Source organism: Pelecanus crispus, chromosome 5 (genome assembly GCF_030463565.1).
Source record: "Pelecanus crispus isolate bPelCri1 chromosome 5, bPelCri1.pri, whole genome shotgun sequence".
Classification (NCBI taxonomy): domain Eukaryota; kingdom Metazoa; phylum Chordata; class Aves; order Pelecaniformes; family Pelecanidae; genus Pelecanus; species Pelecanus crispus.
In genome coordinates this window covers 52,882,229-52,898,740 of record NC_134647.1, presented here as the reverse complement: position 1 = coordinate 52,898,740, position 16,512 = coordinate 52,882,229, and the positions used below count along the sequence as shown (strand labels likewise).

At 36.4% G+C, this 16,512-nt stretch overlaps 1 protein-coding gene across 2 annotated transcripts in view; it reads right to left on the bottom strand.

Moving 5' to 3' along the window:
• The window catches only part of RALGPS2 (Ral GEF with PH domain and SH3 binding motif 2), a 104,682-nt gene that overhangs the window by 74,827 nt on the left and 13,343 nt on the right, over positions 1 to 16,512 (bottom strand). For both annotated transcript variants that reach the window (XM_075710573.1, XM_075710572.1), the window contains exons 3-4: positions 15,269 to 15,319; positions 7,275 to 7,358 (exon numbers count right to left, since the gene is read on the bottom strand). In XM_075710573.1, coding sequence (XP_075566688.1) covers positions 7,275 to 7,358; positions 15,269 to 15,319 — 135 coding nt within the window. The remainder of the gene's footprint in view (positions 1 to 7,274; positions 7,359 to 15,268; positions 15,320 to 16,512) is intronic.

Sequence of the window (16,512 nt, the reverse complement as noted above, 5' to 3'; positions counted from 1 at the left end):
TGTTCGAATTCCTGCCCAAAATTTCAATTAAAAATATGAAATATCCTGTTTATCCTGTTTCACTTTGTGCAGTATGACAGCTCTTCATACAAAATAGCACGAGAAGATGTGCACCTCCAAAATTATTACATTTTCAGTGAAGTTACAGTGATCTGATGAGAACTGGAATGTCAAAACACAACAGCTCTCTGGAAACGGAAAATGGAAGAATTACAAGAAAACCACAAAAAACCCACAAACATCTTGCATAACAACTGCTTTCCTTTGGTCTGTTTGTCTAAGGTTCTATTAGCCAGGAAAGAATTAACCACAGAGCTCAGTTTTCTCTTTCCTTTTTTTTTTTTTCTTTCTTTTTTTAAAGCAAAGTATCTCCAGATAAACTGTGTTGCCCTGACAAATATAAAAAATGGTTCTGTGTAAACAGCATTACTATAAAATACGTAAGTACTGAATACACAAATACTAAAGTATTTGACAGCACTTCAAAATACAGTCAAAAAAAGTTGAACCTCAGTTTGATGTTCTATTGTAGTTACACAGCTCGAGAAAACCAACTTTTCCCTCAACTGAGGAACAAGTTTAGGGAGATGCCTTCCCTTTGAAGATCAAGGATATTTTAAATTTTAACACAGATTTTTGTATCATGAAGAATCAGGTAGGGACAACACATGTATTGCTGTGTCTTAAAACACCAAAGCTCTTTCGTCTCAAGTTAACTGTGCATTGATGAAATAGGAGACCGCTTGCAGTAGGCCAGACTATGAAATACTTGCTCAAAACGCAGACCAATGCTCAGTCATTTCCATAAAGATGAAAACACCAAACAATTTACTATGTTAGCCCTGACTTCTATGAAAGTTCATGAGTATTCACAGTGACATAAGCACTGTGTCATAAAAGTACTCTTGTTTTCTCATGGAAGCCTGGTTTCCATCCCAGTCCCAGCCAGACTGTGTCTCAACGCCTCCAAGATCTTACAGCAAAAACAAACCAAAACAAAACAGAAAACTGTTTACTAAGCTTAGAGCCATCCAGTCCCTTCAGTGACAGGGTAAGCAGGAGATTAAGAATTAACCATTAACCATTTCCACTCCAACCACCTCCACTCCTCTTTGATGTGTTTTTACTGGCAAAACATTCATTTTTCACTGGGCTGGTCTAGTCTATTCACTGGTATCTTTAGACAGCACCATAATCTAATGTATTCCAAATATTGAAAAATAAATATTTAAATAAACCCTTTTGTTTCAATAGGCCACTTGTTCTTATTTTATCCAGGTTCGTTCTTCACATAAATCATACATATTTGTTCCATACATATTTTGTGGTTATTTTGCTTCAAGTCCTCCCTCACTGCAGTTAAATGTTATTATTTCTCACACTGTCCCACCAATATCAGTTAGATGACCCACAGCCTTTGGGCATCAATGCCTTTGATACCAGTTCAAGACAGCATTTACCCCTTGACATATATTTGTGTATTTATATTCTTCCCTATTAAGGTCAACCTAGAAAAATATGCTTAACTTTTGGACATATCTTTTCTAGAATCACAGCTTAAGCTTTTTAAATTATCCCATGTTTGCCTTATCTGAAATACTAATTTTGTTATACTGATGCTTTTAAGTTCATAGTCATTGGTTCCAAAACTAATTGTATTTTCTGTGCTAATTAGTAGATAGGCGAATTCAAGACTCTCTCTTTAGTGGAGTTTCTAGAGCATTTTTCCGAATATCTGTTAAAAACATTCTGATATGCTACACAAAAAGCATGTGATATAAACCGGACAGTACTGACCTTGCATCATTACAGCTAAGGTAGCATCCCTGTCTTTTTCTTTTGTTTCCAAAGGAAGTACACTAACCTCCTCTCCACCCCATTTTTTTCATTTCTGACAACCCTTCTAAAATTTCACTTTACTGCAACTGAGCAACACTACAATATTCAAGACAAAACTCCTCTCCTACATAATGTTTGCATTTGGTGAAAAGAAAAAGAAAACCACAAAACAAAACCAACAAAACCAAACGGTTTCACGGAGTTAGGAAAACAAAATTTGCTTTTCAAGTGCAATCTTTTGCTTTAAAATTTTCCCAATGTATTGAATCTAGTGGACAAGTTTCTCTAATATTTTATGCTCTGTGGCAGCACAATCCCATTCCCATTTAAATAAAAACCTCAAGAAAGAGGTTTTTAATACCGATAACCTTATAATCAGGAGAGCAACTGTTACCTTTGCATAATTTATAAAATGTTTTCATATCAATGCCTAACAGCAATCTTCAAAAAACACACACCTCTTGTTTGTTTGAAATTCATATAAAAAAAAACCCTTATTTTCAAAAAGTAGAGAGCAATGATTTATTAAGTAGGCAAATGACAATTTTGCACTGACAGATTTACCAGTTACAACAGTATACAAGTATACAACTAACTTTCAGAAGAAAACTGAAAAAGGCAGAGATCAGAGTTTTAAAAAAAATATGTAAAGAAATTACATATTTAAAAACAATACTTAATAGTAGATGTTTAGATCTATGGAGTACCACGTAGCAACGTGTTCTTCAAGAATAAAAGAAACCTGGCATGAAATCATTCAATTGATTTCTCTTCCCTGAACTCAATCTGTTTTTACAGGCACCACATATAATTATCACATAACTAATGCTGGAAATACACTACTTCATTCTCAGTGGACTGCAATCAACTGCACATAATCTTTACTGTTTCCAAAATGCTATCAGCAGATCAATTTGCTGTGAAGCAGCTGTTAGTGATTTAATATTCTCTTTACTTACAAAGTGAGAGCTGTTCATGGTTTTCTTTTGGCAAGTTGGGGGAAAAAGGAAAGAGACAGATGCATAATGCATAATTTAAACCCAGTGAAATTTCAAAGGTTAACAAAAGTTTGATGAAATGTGTTCATGCTTGATAAAGCCAAGAGTCGCAATGATTTTCCTGACTACTTACTTTAGGTCTAAGCATTAGAAACCCCCAGGTACGTGGGGTAGGTGCCCAACAGGAACTACACTCTGCTGAGCAAACACCTGGAGAACAGAACACCAAGAAGGCAAACCAGGCAAGGGAGATGAAAATTGCTTACTCCGCCATGCCTTCTTATTCCCAGCTGCCACTGCCTGTCCCCTTGGAATTCTTGCGTTTCACTGCTCCCGAAAGGATAGTGGATCTAAACACAACATTACTATTGGAATGAATGAGTCCTCCACAATGACACATTTGGAACCATAGGCCCACACCACATGAAAAGTTATCAAAAGTACTGTCTCAGTAAGTCAAAAGTTGAGGCACTAACATGAATAACAGGAACCTGCGACTGAAATGATACCTCCCCCTTTTCCCTCCCCTCTCCAGTCCCACCACACTTTGAAGGTAAGACTGATGACTTTCCTTGGTGCCAGAATAAAGGCTGATGCAAACTTCTTGGACGGGCTTCTTGCAAATGGTATGTTCCTCAGCCACCAAAGCTGTATGCAGCAGTTTCCCCAAAAAATTGTTTAGAGGCAAACTAACACAGCATCTGAGCAGATGTTAAATAGCTAGACTTGTTTCCTTTGACTCTTCAAGGCAGAGTTTCTCCTACAAGCTATTAGGATTGCTATATCAATGTTTTGCAAATGACACCTTAAAGAGAACAGAAACAAGCAAGAAAAAAGAAATAGGAAAGAAGACCTGGAAATGCCTTCAAATCTTTTGGCTTTAGATACAGTCCAAGAGACAGCCTAAACACTGCAACATCCAAAAGTGATTGTGCTGACAAAGTGAAAAACAGAAAGAGAAGCTACTTGTCCTATTCCAGGTGATTTAATGGTGAATTGCAATAGCTTCAAGTACTTACTGGCTGCCTGTTTTAAAAAGACCTTTGTTCATTTCTTCCGAGATAATCAATGGAACAGAGCCTCAAACTGGCCTGTCTTAATTACACTGGTGACTCCACAAAACTCACTGATACAGCAAAGACACACTCTAGATTTTGCCACTGTTCTTGTTTCAGGGGTGTCCCAAGAACAATTCAGATTACTGGCAATGTATTTCTTTTAGACATTAAAACCAGCAATAACAGTCATGTAAGAAAGGGAATCTTCTGTAGCAGCCAACGCAATGTCTGAAACTCAGCAGAGAAATGAAAGTCAGGGACAGATCTTCTCAGATGGACAGGTCTTTGCTGGAGCTTGAAGATAACATAAAACAAAACTTTCAAGATATTAGAAAGGCTCTTAAGAAATCATTAGCAAAGATATTCTCAGTGAAGGAACCTGTCAGCTGACGGAGGGACACATCCAACTTTTGTGGCTGTAGAGAAAGGACACAAATGGAGTGAGGCTTAATTACAAACTTAAACCTTATGACAAGAAAATTTGCAGCTGTATTTGTGTATATACCACTATATGGAATGTCTATACAATGACATCCAATGAGAATGACAGACCACCTGTCATGGCATCAAACTTAAAGCTAATATATTCTGTTTGTATGTTTACTGCTCTTCTGGTGTTCTCCAAAAATAAGCTACAGAAAGGGAGAGTTCATAAGTCTTAGTCTCTTTCTGACTTTCTAGTGAGGCCTTCAGATGCAAAGCCAAAGGGAAGAGAGGAGGGAGAGAAACAGTACAAGAAATTCTATACACAACTGCTGGAAGCCAGTCAGAGTGTTGCATTTTATTCAAGGTTCTCCTTTAACATACTGAAAAAATTTTAAACAGTGACATAGTTCTTTTAGTCCGTTCAAACACACTGAATAAACTCAAACTCTGCTACAGACCTTTGAGAATCACCTAGTTTTATAATTTCTTTCAGATTGACCTGTCTTTCAATCAAAAGTAACAGTCCTTGAAACAAACAAAGCATAGTAGAAAAAGGAAATTAAGACAGATGAAATAGCCAGTGACTATCAACAACCCTAGCACGCACTCTGGGGTAATGAAAATACATAAGGCTCCCTTGTAGCAGCTAGCAATACTTTTCAGGGAAACAGGACTGCCAATTATTATGAAGTTTATTACTAAAAGGCAGGTATTTCTAGCATCTTATTCTCCTTTGCCCTTGTTGTATGCATATAGCCAGTTTTGTATGGATTTTTATAAAAACTAAATCTGAACAAAACCAAGAATATCACCCATCAATTAATAATCCAGCTAACAGATTTGATAAATGTTCCACAGAGTAAAATATAGAAACATCCTTTAAAAAAAATTAAAATCTAAAATGGTCACAAGACCAGAAAGTCACTAGAATGACTAAGGAAGACTTAAGATAGGATTACAATAATAAACTAATGAGATTTTGCTGCCATGATAAAATTCCTATATGTTACTCTAAAAATACTGTATTTAGAAGTTTTCTAAACACTATTTAACAATAAAGTTAACATTTTAGCAACATTTAAGATCTTTAACAGCTACTTTTAAAGTACAGGTATCTCCTCCTGGTTCTGGCCAGCTGTACAAGGCAAACCTTCCTTCCCTCTGTCCTTAACGTATTTTGCAGGTTAGATACTTTTAAACAGTGGTTCTGTAATGACAAAAGGTGAGTTTGCAGGCAGTTGATAGCTTATTCCCATGATGTTTCCCCTCCTTCCTTCTTGCTACTAAGCATATTTTACCAGTTCTTTAATATGTCTGAAGTTGACTTTCTGTTTAGCCAATTCCTGCAGTTCTTTAGTATGTAACATGTAATTACATATTAGTACATTATATCTAATGTACAAATGAGGAGTGAGGTCTTTGATGAGGTACAATGTCTAACATGGCCCTTACTACAAAAACATTTCAGAATATTCAGCAAAAGAAAGTGTTTCTTTGAAGAGATAACTTACATGAATAAACAAGACAGGAAGAGGTTTCCTGGAGAGGTGGTAGATGCCCCAAGCCTGTCAGTGTTTAAGTGGCATTTGGACAATGCCCTTAACAACATACTTTAACACTTGGTCAGCCCCGAATTGGTCAGGCAGTTGGACTAGATGATCACTGTAGGTCCCTTCCAACTGAAACAGCTGGAAGGAATAATTGGAATAATTATTCCAATAAGTTGTAATAATTCTAAGACAGCAAATTTGGAATCACTGGCACATCAGTGATATTAGTGTAAAATGTATTAGTGTAAGAGTAGCACCAGGGTGGATATATAGTTCAATAAAGGAGCAACTTCAAAAGCTAGATCAGGAAAATTTTAACTAAATGCAACCAAATAAAAACTCAAACCAAAAAAAGGCCCAACCCAAACCCCCCAGATTTCAGTGGATGCTATGGTCACAAGAAGTTTGCGATGTAACATCTCCAGACAAGAGGAGAATCTGGCAAGTGTCCAAAACCCATGCCCAGACAAGCATTTTAGTCATTAGAAGGCTAAGAAATATTGTAAGTATTGTTGATGGGAAGTAATAGGATTTGGCCATATCCTGAATGTGAGCAATAATGAAAAGTTAGAAAGTACACAACAATTGACAGGAAAAAAAAAAAAAACAACCACCACACTGAAAAGGTTAGAGGTTTTAGATGATTAACAAAGATGTCTGCAGATCTGAGACTGGGTACAGAAGATAGGTCTGGAATACAGCTTGTAAGTTTGAGACATTATTAAACATTTACAAGAGGAGAGAGATGAGGGTAACAGAATTACTTCATCTGAAATACAAAATACAGCATTACATAAAAAAAGCATTACAGTTTTGAGACTTGGCTAACTACATAGCTGGAGTCCTACAGCTTTAATTGTGGAGAAAGCTAAAATTCTGAAATTTTTAAGTAAGAAAGCCATAAAGTTTTGTACAGTAAAACTGTTTGGAATTTTTAAAGTTTGTCTAGAATCACCTTAAAAAGGTAAGCATACTGACAAAAGGCTTCTATTTCTAGGGACAAAAACATCTATGTGGAGCAAAAGACACTCAACTAACACAGAAAGAAATTACATCCAATTACTACTCCAGAAATCCTGTATGGTAAGCCTTTAACCTGTAATTATGACTCTGTCTTTATGTAAAGGACAGCCAGCATTTATGGGAAAAAAATACTTAATATTTTCCTGTTTCATCAATAACTGCTATTTAAAACAAAAACACAGCTATTTCTTCAGTACTGTTATGGTCTTTCTGTATATCCTGAAGATAAGGAACTCCTTATAACAGATGCTTCAAGTTTTCAAGTAATCAGCTATGATCAGTATTAAAAGTGATGTGCCAGAACACTTAATTCCTCAGACTTTTTAAACATGTACATGTAATAACACTGAAAAAAAAAAAAAAAAAGAAAAACAACTCACATGATTGAATCTTCTGGTGAAAGCAACAGCATTTGGTGCAGAACTGTATTTCTCTTTTTTATTCCAGCCACAGCTTGCCAGCTCCTGGGAGAACAAGGATGAAAATTCATTTTTTTTTAAATTAGTGCATAAAACATGTTCAGAGCCAAGAGCATATAGAGACACAAATCTTAAAAGTTTCAGAACAACTTAACAGAGCAATTACAATACTTTGAATAATTATAGTTACACTTTTTCTGATTTCTTCTGTAAAATGAGATTCCACAAGTGTCATTTCTGAATTGTTTTGAATTATTAGATTTTTACAACTCATCTTTCGTTGAATTAGGGACTTTTGTTTTAAATTCAGCTCTTACTAGAAATCAGTGAAATAACTCAAGATCCATTTTGTTACCACAGAAAATCCTGCTTTAAATGTGAACCTGAGCTAGAGAGAGAAGCATGTTCTTTTGTTTTTAATTACTTTCTGAAGATACTTAAAGTCTACTGAGAAGATACACCTCATTAATTCAATCTAGACACGTCCCATTATTTTAACTTTGCACATTGCATTAAAGAAATATCAAAATTGTCATCTTTTGCAGTAACAATAAAAGAAACATCATTTCCAGTTTTCCCTTTCAAAGGAGATGGTTTTAAGCTGAGCAACACTCAGCACTTAAATAGTTTTGGGGAGTAAAAGGGAGCAAGGGGACTGGCTTAACAGATAAAAAAAATCATGTAGTTCTGTACTTAAGTCACCCTAAAAACTGTAGGCCTCAACAACCTGACAAATTACTTGTAAAGCCTGAAAAAGTGTTACTTTGTAACTACAAAGTTACAATGCCTCTTACTAGTCTGTAAAACTGGAAGTACATCATCTTCCTTGTTATTTACTACCCCTTAATTTCAATAATGCAGTTTTAATTAAAACTGTAAAAAACTAAATACACCAAAATGAGGTCTCCTATTCGTATACAATGGCACACAGAATAGGTGCAAATATATCCAGCATACAGAACATAACCTATTCCACAGTGCTACCAAGAAAAAATAATTAATACAGAGACAGCTTAATAATTAAAGTGGCATACTAGCAAAGTACAGCCTTTCATTTTTATTTATTCATGCTTTTTTTTCTACATCTTCCACTCTGAAGTGCTCTCAGTTTTATCACTGCATTGAAAACTACTTACTGAAACCAGTATCACACTATATATCCAGCTACTGTGTAATGTACATAAGATGACTCAACGTGTAACCAGTAACTGTGCCATTTAAGACAGTCATACTTTAAAAGAATTTGGTATCTGGATATTCTAAGCTCTAAAGTCTGGTTTTTGGTTTGGTTTTGGGTTTTTTTGGGTTTGTTTTTTTTTTTTTTTTTTAATCAGGAATGAGTTAACGTCTTTTCAGCCAATATCCCAAAACTACTAAACAGAGTCTCATGCCAGTTAAGAGAGACCTCGAATCTTTCCAGTTGCTGAAGTTTGTGGTGTGCTGGTATTTGTTAGAGAAGACTCTGAGGCGCTCCTGTCCATAGGCACTGGGAAGAATGTGGAGTCTCCAGCTTTGTATTTAGGGCCATTCCTTCAAATTTCACCAGGAAGTTCTGCCACCAAAACCCATCCTGGAAAATGCCAGCACATTCAGTGTAGGAACACACACACCCATCTCCTTATGCCTGCACTTCGATGACTATGCATCAGACAACCGTGCAGCCCTGAATTGCTCCCGTTGCAAAGGAGAGCAGGCTATCAGAGAAGGAAACCATCCAAGATACTCCTGTTTACATTCTCTATCCCTCAGCACCTCCCAGTGCTGCAGTTTCCATTGGAATAACAATCACAGCTCTGCACTTGGGAGAATACAAGATGATTCATCCTTACTGGCATCTGATGATTACACTTCCTTAATAGCAGGGAAAAAAAAAAAAAAAAATAGTTGCCATCTCAGTTTAGAGAAAGCATGGTCATTTCTTAGTAATTCAGAGGCATGTCCTTGTACTGTTTCAATTCTCATCACTAAAAAAAAAAACCAAACAAAAAAAAACAACCCACACAAAACAGTGATGATTCCGGGCAGAAGTTACCCATTGCCCTGGCACTGTACATCTACGGCCAATGGTACAGACATCAGAAGCTGTCTTGGCTTGGCTGTCTTGGCTAGCACTGAGGTTCGTGGCACTGATGTGATCGGCAACAGAAATGGTAATTTTTAAGTAGAAAACATCACCAAGAATCTTTAGACACTACATAAGTAACAGTATTAATGTTAAGGACAAGTTTATACGCTCAAAATTAGAGGTCTAATAGCAGTTGGGCACAGATGCAAGATCTGACTCTCAGACTGTCAACCATATATATGTGTGTATATATATTTATCATTATTTCAAAGAAGTCTCCCTGTTTTGACGGGAGACTTAGACAACTGAAGCCTCTGCTCCAGAAAGAGAAAGCAGTGACCGGCAGAGAATAAGTGTTTTCTTAAATAACATGGAAATCTAAACAATGAGGTAGCAGAAATAGCTCCTGGAACACACTCCTAGCAGATTCTCCTGACTAAGACCATTTCTGTACTCCTGGGCCTGAGGCTGGCTATACCGTTGGACATACAGCTGTCCATTATCATCCCTACCTTGGAATAAAATGTGTTTTCATGCAGTCTCACAGAAAGGTAAAAACTTCATTGTACATTATTAACCATATCACATACTGTTTAAAACTCTGAAATTCTAGTTCAGGCAAGAATACAGAAAACCCCACCAGGCTACTGAAATTAGAATTTTTCCAAGTTAAAAAAAAAAAAAAAAGACAAAAAATATTCTTCAACATTACTGCAGGTTTTTAGCATACTTCCTCACCATTAAAGCTAAACAGATGAAATGTTGTATAAAGGCAATGTTCTGTGATCTTGCACTGAAAGAGTATTACAAGGTCACCACATTTTGCTCCAACCTAGTGACTTCTAAACAGTGCTACACATGCTACTGATCCACATGAACCCTTCAAAAGCACAGCAGCTCCCAGCTCCACCTGCATGGAGCACTTGCTTCAACCACTCTTCTACTAACTCTCCTTTCTCTTCCTCCCCCAAAACCTTTGAACTCTGTAGTAAGATCACAAGCTGAAATAGTAATTTGTGGAGTGTACAATAGGACACAGAAGCACAGGGTTGAGGTATACAATGAGACGGGAGTGTTACAGGCAGATTTGGACTCCTAGATTTGAGGGGTAAAAAGATTATGAACTCAGACTACAGGAGGTAGAAGGCAGAAGTTATTGTCAAGTGGAGGCAGTAGAAAAACTACATCATAACAGATTTAGGGTTAAGATAATTTGAAATACATGGGTGCAGTAGAGAGAAGATAGGTATGGGATTGAAATGGTTCCAGAGTATATGGGGTCCCAACTAAAACAACAAAGCTAAAGGCACATCCTCTCCTATACATGCTTGAAGCTCAGCACAGAAGCAGAAGTAACAGACAAAGCAGTCCTGGTAACTGCCAGTGGCAACGAATTTGAGAACCCTTTGGCTCTATCCACATTCTTGAGTGAAAGCATGTAGCACTGGATACTGTAAAGCAAAAGATCCTCTTCCTGACTAGAAAGGTACGCATCAAAATTCTTTTACAGAGGTGCCGAGGCACAGTTACACAGGCCCTCAGGACCTGTGCTATCAGTTCAGATTCTTCAGCGGCTTAAGCCAACATCTACACCGCTGTTCAGGCACAGACACAGGAGAGGCACAAACTTTTGAGAGTTCAAACCTTACGTATTCACAAGGATTATTTCCTTAGTCTGCCCGTCAACTCAAGCACAGGAGCTACATCACTACAACTACCAATTTCTTATTTTGTGCAATTTATTTAAAATGAGGTGCAAGACAAAGACTTCAGATCAAGAATACAAAAGCTGAATTTTCTTCATAACTCATTTTGTTTTTCATTCCTCTTTGAATCTACAGAATTTTATTTTCCTTAAAATACTACAGGAACACTTAAATTATAACCTGTACTACATGGCAGAAAGAAAGCCTGTGCTTCTCATTAAAATCTTTATATACGGGTCAATGTGAAAGTTTCAAAAATAGGAAGAGAGAAAAAGCAAGGATTAATAGTGGAACCATTACACAACTTCAGAACAAGTAGAGATGAATATTCAATAAGCAAACTTTTTTTTTTCCCACTGCCTAGCCTAGTGAAGCAGAGGGGATAAAGAAGTTAAAGACAATAACCCAGTAAAGATTTTCAATGTGAGTACATATGGGTAAATAATTTTGGAGAATGTATTAAAATATGTAAAGTAAGTAATCAGATTTTCCAACAAAAGCAAGTTAATGTGTTCTGCAAGGGAACATCTGGCATTTAGTTAATGTTAACGTAGCTACCAGCAGCACAACTAAGCAAGTCTATGACTACCTTTTTGCTTTATAGTCACTGCTCTCTAGAAAGCCACAACCACTACAAGAAAACAGAAAACAACACACCACTTGTCATTCATGGGGAATAGATGGAAATCATATGATTGACTTGGGGAACTCCATCTTTTTTTGTTTCCCAAAATGAAAATGCAAATCAGCTGCTTTCATACAGACAGTAGCAGAGGTGTGTTCTTTATCATCTTCATTTCTTATACTGCAGCCCACTAATTATTAACAAAGAAACAGTAATTCCTTCTACTTTCTTCTCTCAGAAGTAACTTGCGAGCATTTTTAATGATGAAGAAAGGTGGTTTCCAGTACCACTTGCAGTGACACAGTCTGCTTAAAGCTCAGTACATAGTGGCATGATCCTCTGCCTGTCTAAGCCATGGTAACTGTTCAAGTCCATGCTTCTGGATCACCCTAAATGTAAAGTGATCCACTGTACCTTAATCCAGAGTTACGCGGGCTACACTAAGCTCCCTGTCTGTTTTTTCCTAAGAGCATGAGACACTAAGTTGTAGTGGGCGATGTGTAGGAACTCTAGCACAGACATGCACCCATGATATCTGTAGGAAATTTGAATATAGGCAGAAAGAATTATATTTGTTTGTTACAGAGAGAGGCAAAAGGCTGTAGAAGTATGTAAGTGTGTGCTATGAGTATGTCATTGATTTTGATGCTAAAAGAAAAATTACTGTAGATTGCTGTAAAAAGTGTTATTTAGCTCTTTTTAAGATAACCAAGATGAAATTTTGACACTGACACTGCTTTTTAAAAAAAACAAGCCTACAATACTTTAAGAAAAAATTTTAACACAATGAAGAAGATGCAACACAGTAATTTAGATAGTCAAGAAAAACTATTTAAAGAATACTGCTCACACACCCTAAAGGTAGTGAAAATTAATCTCCAGTTATTTTAAAAATTAAGCACCTTGGAATACAACTTTCAGAACCCTTATTTGGGAAAACAAATGAAAACACACTGAAGGCTAAAAATATTCATTCATATACCATTCTACAGAGTTTGGGAAGCAGATGGAGATTCACAGCCTGTATAACAACGATTTGTTGGTGAATTACAACCATCTATAATAAATACTCAGCTTTTAAATCTTGGCACACTGGGAAAGATGTTGCTCATCATCTCCCACCATGCATGCAGACAAGAGCTGTAAAATTTGGTTCTAAATAGAGTATCTACTAGCACTGCTCTTAAAAAAAACAAATTCTGTCAATGCCTTTTAGTCACTAACTAAAGCCTCAGTTTAGAAGCCCTTTTACACAGGTGAAATCAGCTCAGCATTGGGTTTTTTTCCTAATTACAAATTCAACAATGTTTGAGTGCACACGTAAAGGTATGTGTAAAGGTTTACAAGTTGAATCAAGATACAGATATGGCACACAGGCTGGTAGATACCTCAAAGAAACTCAAACTTACAACACTTCATTAACCTGCTGTCAAGAAACCTTTAGGCAAACTAAGTGTTCCATGCCTGTTTTCCCCTTCTGCAAAATAGGAGAAAAGCATTTTAATTGTGTCTAGCTTCTTCTGACCTGAGAGTTAATCTATGTGCCCCTTTTCCATAGGGAAGTAACACAATTTAGAGGCACATCAGATACAAGACAACAGACCTCTGTCTACCTGTGACAGAGGACTGATGCACAGATAATACTTGCACACTGTCAGTGCCTTCAACTGCTTTTGTGCAAACGCTTGAGAACTGTCAAAATAGCTACCCTTCCTCATATGGATATTTTCCAGTCAAGGCATCACATGAATTTTTCTTATGCAGCACATACAGATTTCTTAAAAGGAATTACTTTCTAGATATATTCACCTACACTCTCACAGTTTTTCTTTTAGATAAGTTTCATCTTTTTATTCTGCTTCTCCCTTTTATGGTTTACAATGAGTTAGAACAGCCAACAAAATTAAATGTACTTTCTTGACATTTCTTGTCATCCCCTTGAGATTTTCTGTAGGTCTGCTCACACAACATAATCTGAGATTTGTTAGAGGTAGCGTTAAAAGCATTAAAACAAATTATGAGGTATGGAGTACTGCCACTATATCTAACTTGCTTGCTTGCTTCCTCATGTTGTTACACAGCTGACCGCTCATCCTGTGCGGTGCTGGAAGCAGCTTGCAAACAATAAACTACCCTCAAGCTCAGGCAGTAGAATTTCTTTATCAGCAGATCATTAGGAAAAGTCCTAACTAGTTAAATTGGTGTTTTGATTTTTCGATATCCAGTACTTTGAAGCTCAGTGTAACTAGAGATGAGGCACTGTGTAAAAGCACCCAGGGATTATTCAACACTCAGCGGCAGTGGGGGAACCCTACATAGCAGTAATGCTTAACATTAGAAAAAGAAATACACAAACACATACATGAAGAAAATATTTAAAAGAATCAGATAAAAGGGTAAAATGCTTTAAAGTTTTAGAAAAGAGCTTAAAAAAAAAAGAGAGATCCTATTACAAGATCAGGATAAACATATTCTGCCAACCAAATAGACTCTAAGGATGCTCAGAAAAAAAAGCCAGAGAGATCAAATGGGAGGCTCCTTGAAGAATTAAAAAAAAAAAAGAAACAAAGCCAAACCCAAAACAAAAAACACCCACTAACAAAAAAACCCAACCAAAAAACCCACACGCATCCTCAGGGGTTGGGAAATAGCTTGCTGAAATCATGAAAGCTAAATCTTGACAACATTTTCAAGTACAGATCAAAAGGAAGCCTTCAAAAACTTTGTGGGTACACAGGTGATGAAATCAATAATCACAACGAAGAAATTCAACAGGTTTCTCCACTTGAAGCAAAATATTTTTCAGCATGCCACAAGAGTGACATGAGAAAAGCCTGCTACCAATAAAATCACTTATGATAGTCTAAAGGTGACTCATGAGCTGAAAAAGACTTCCACACTACTGATAAAGTGGACAATAAACTGAAAAAAAAAAAAAACTTCAAAAGTGCAGAACAATGCCCACAGGGAAATGCTAATCGTACAGAAATAAGGATAAACAAAGTCATCTTTATTATAGTCACTGTGAAGATTTTGAAAACATCAGTTCAAGTCAGGCTGCAATCAGAAAGGAATATGGCATTATATAAAAACAAAACAGAGAACACAAATCATCAATATATTATCCTAATATTTCCACAGATCACACCCATCTTGAATACAAGATGCTGTTACAGCCACTTTTCTTTTTCCAAAAAAAGATAGAAACCAGCTAGGGCAACACAGGACAGGATGAGGTATGGCATGAGGTATCAGGAGCTGAAACCTAAAATATTATGATCAGAATAGTCAAATCAAGATGTTTACCATTCAGAAACATTAAAACCCTGATACTTTGTCTCTAGCACTAGCTGAACATATTTAAATACCAATACTTAAATCCCCAAACAAACAGTTAGTTCCAGATATTTTTGTTTTATAAAACCATCTGCTTCAGAGCTATATGAACTGGGACAAAAATTAAGATTTATTGACATACTTATACTTTGTAATTCCAGAATTTATACTGGCATAACTTTTTTTCATTTAAATTTCAAAACAAAACCAGTGAACTACTTACCTCTGGCTGAATTGCTTTAAATACAGGGACATCCATTAGCGTTATCTGACCCTGAAATTAAAAAAAAAAAAAAAAAAAATCAGAAGTTAAGCTCAAAATTAACCTTGCAATCCATTGAGTTGCTGTGCTGCACGAGAACTGTATTTATTCTGTTTCCTTTTATTATTTCACTTCCATTTTGTACCTAATTTCAGAGGTTTCAGCCCCTACCAGAGTCGTCCTGCAAAACCAGAGAAAAAAGTGCTCCAAACTTTACATTTAATAAAATAAATTATGACAAATTATTCTCAGGAGCATAATCCTGCAGTTACATATGCAAGTCAGAGCTTGAACCCACAAACACTGTACAAGAAGCTATACAAGAATACAAGGAACTAACTTTAGTTGCTCAAGGGCAGTTTCTCTTCAAACTCTGAATCTTAGTCTAGGTGTTACACAATTCTATTGAAATATCCCTAAAATTTTTCAAATCAGTACTTGAACCATATTTGAATAACTAATTAAGTAATTGTTCAGTTGCACAGCAACGGTTAAAATTAAATACAGCCATCTCACTTCCAGCAAGTCAGAATCAATAAGCACACTTCCATTCTGGGATGTCTGTTTAGCTTTGAAAAGGGTAAAGGAGAACTCAGAGTCAAAGACCAGATTTTGTATTTTGAAACATATTCACAGAGCCTTATTTTAAGCATACAATTTAGGATTGCTGTCTGCCTATGTATGCAGAAGAAAGAGATCATCTCTTTCAAAGAGTAGCCCAGAAATACCAGTGCCATCTGAGTTAGATATCATAAATACCCTTTCAACAGTGAATCCAGAGACCTTGTTCGGTTTCCTCGAACGCAAGCTGCATAGCTTTATTCCCATTTCCTTGACAACGGCAGTTCCCCCATTTACACACTCTATGGTACACACTGACAGCTTTGTGACGCTCAGAAATTGCAATTTCCATTGAATGCCATTGTTAGACAGGAAAATAGCTTCTCAAATAAAGTCAACCTTGCAGAAAAATTTTGACTGGGATACTCTGTTTGAAACAGAGCAGGTGCAAAGATATGCCCCTGCTCTAATGAGACAAGAGGTGATGTGTTTTGCCAAAGATGACCAAATCTACATTTTGTAGCAGGTGCCCATGACCTCTAAACCTACTTTTAGGTATGAATTCTAGTAATCAAACATGACCATAAAAAAATGATATAAATCCATCCCAGTTTCTGTAACCAACACACTGGACACAATCATCT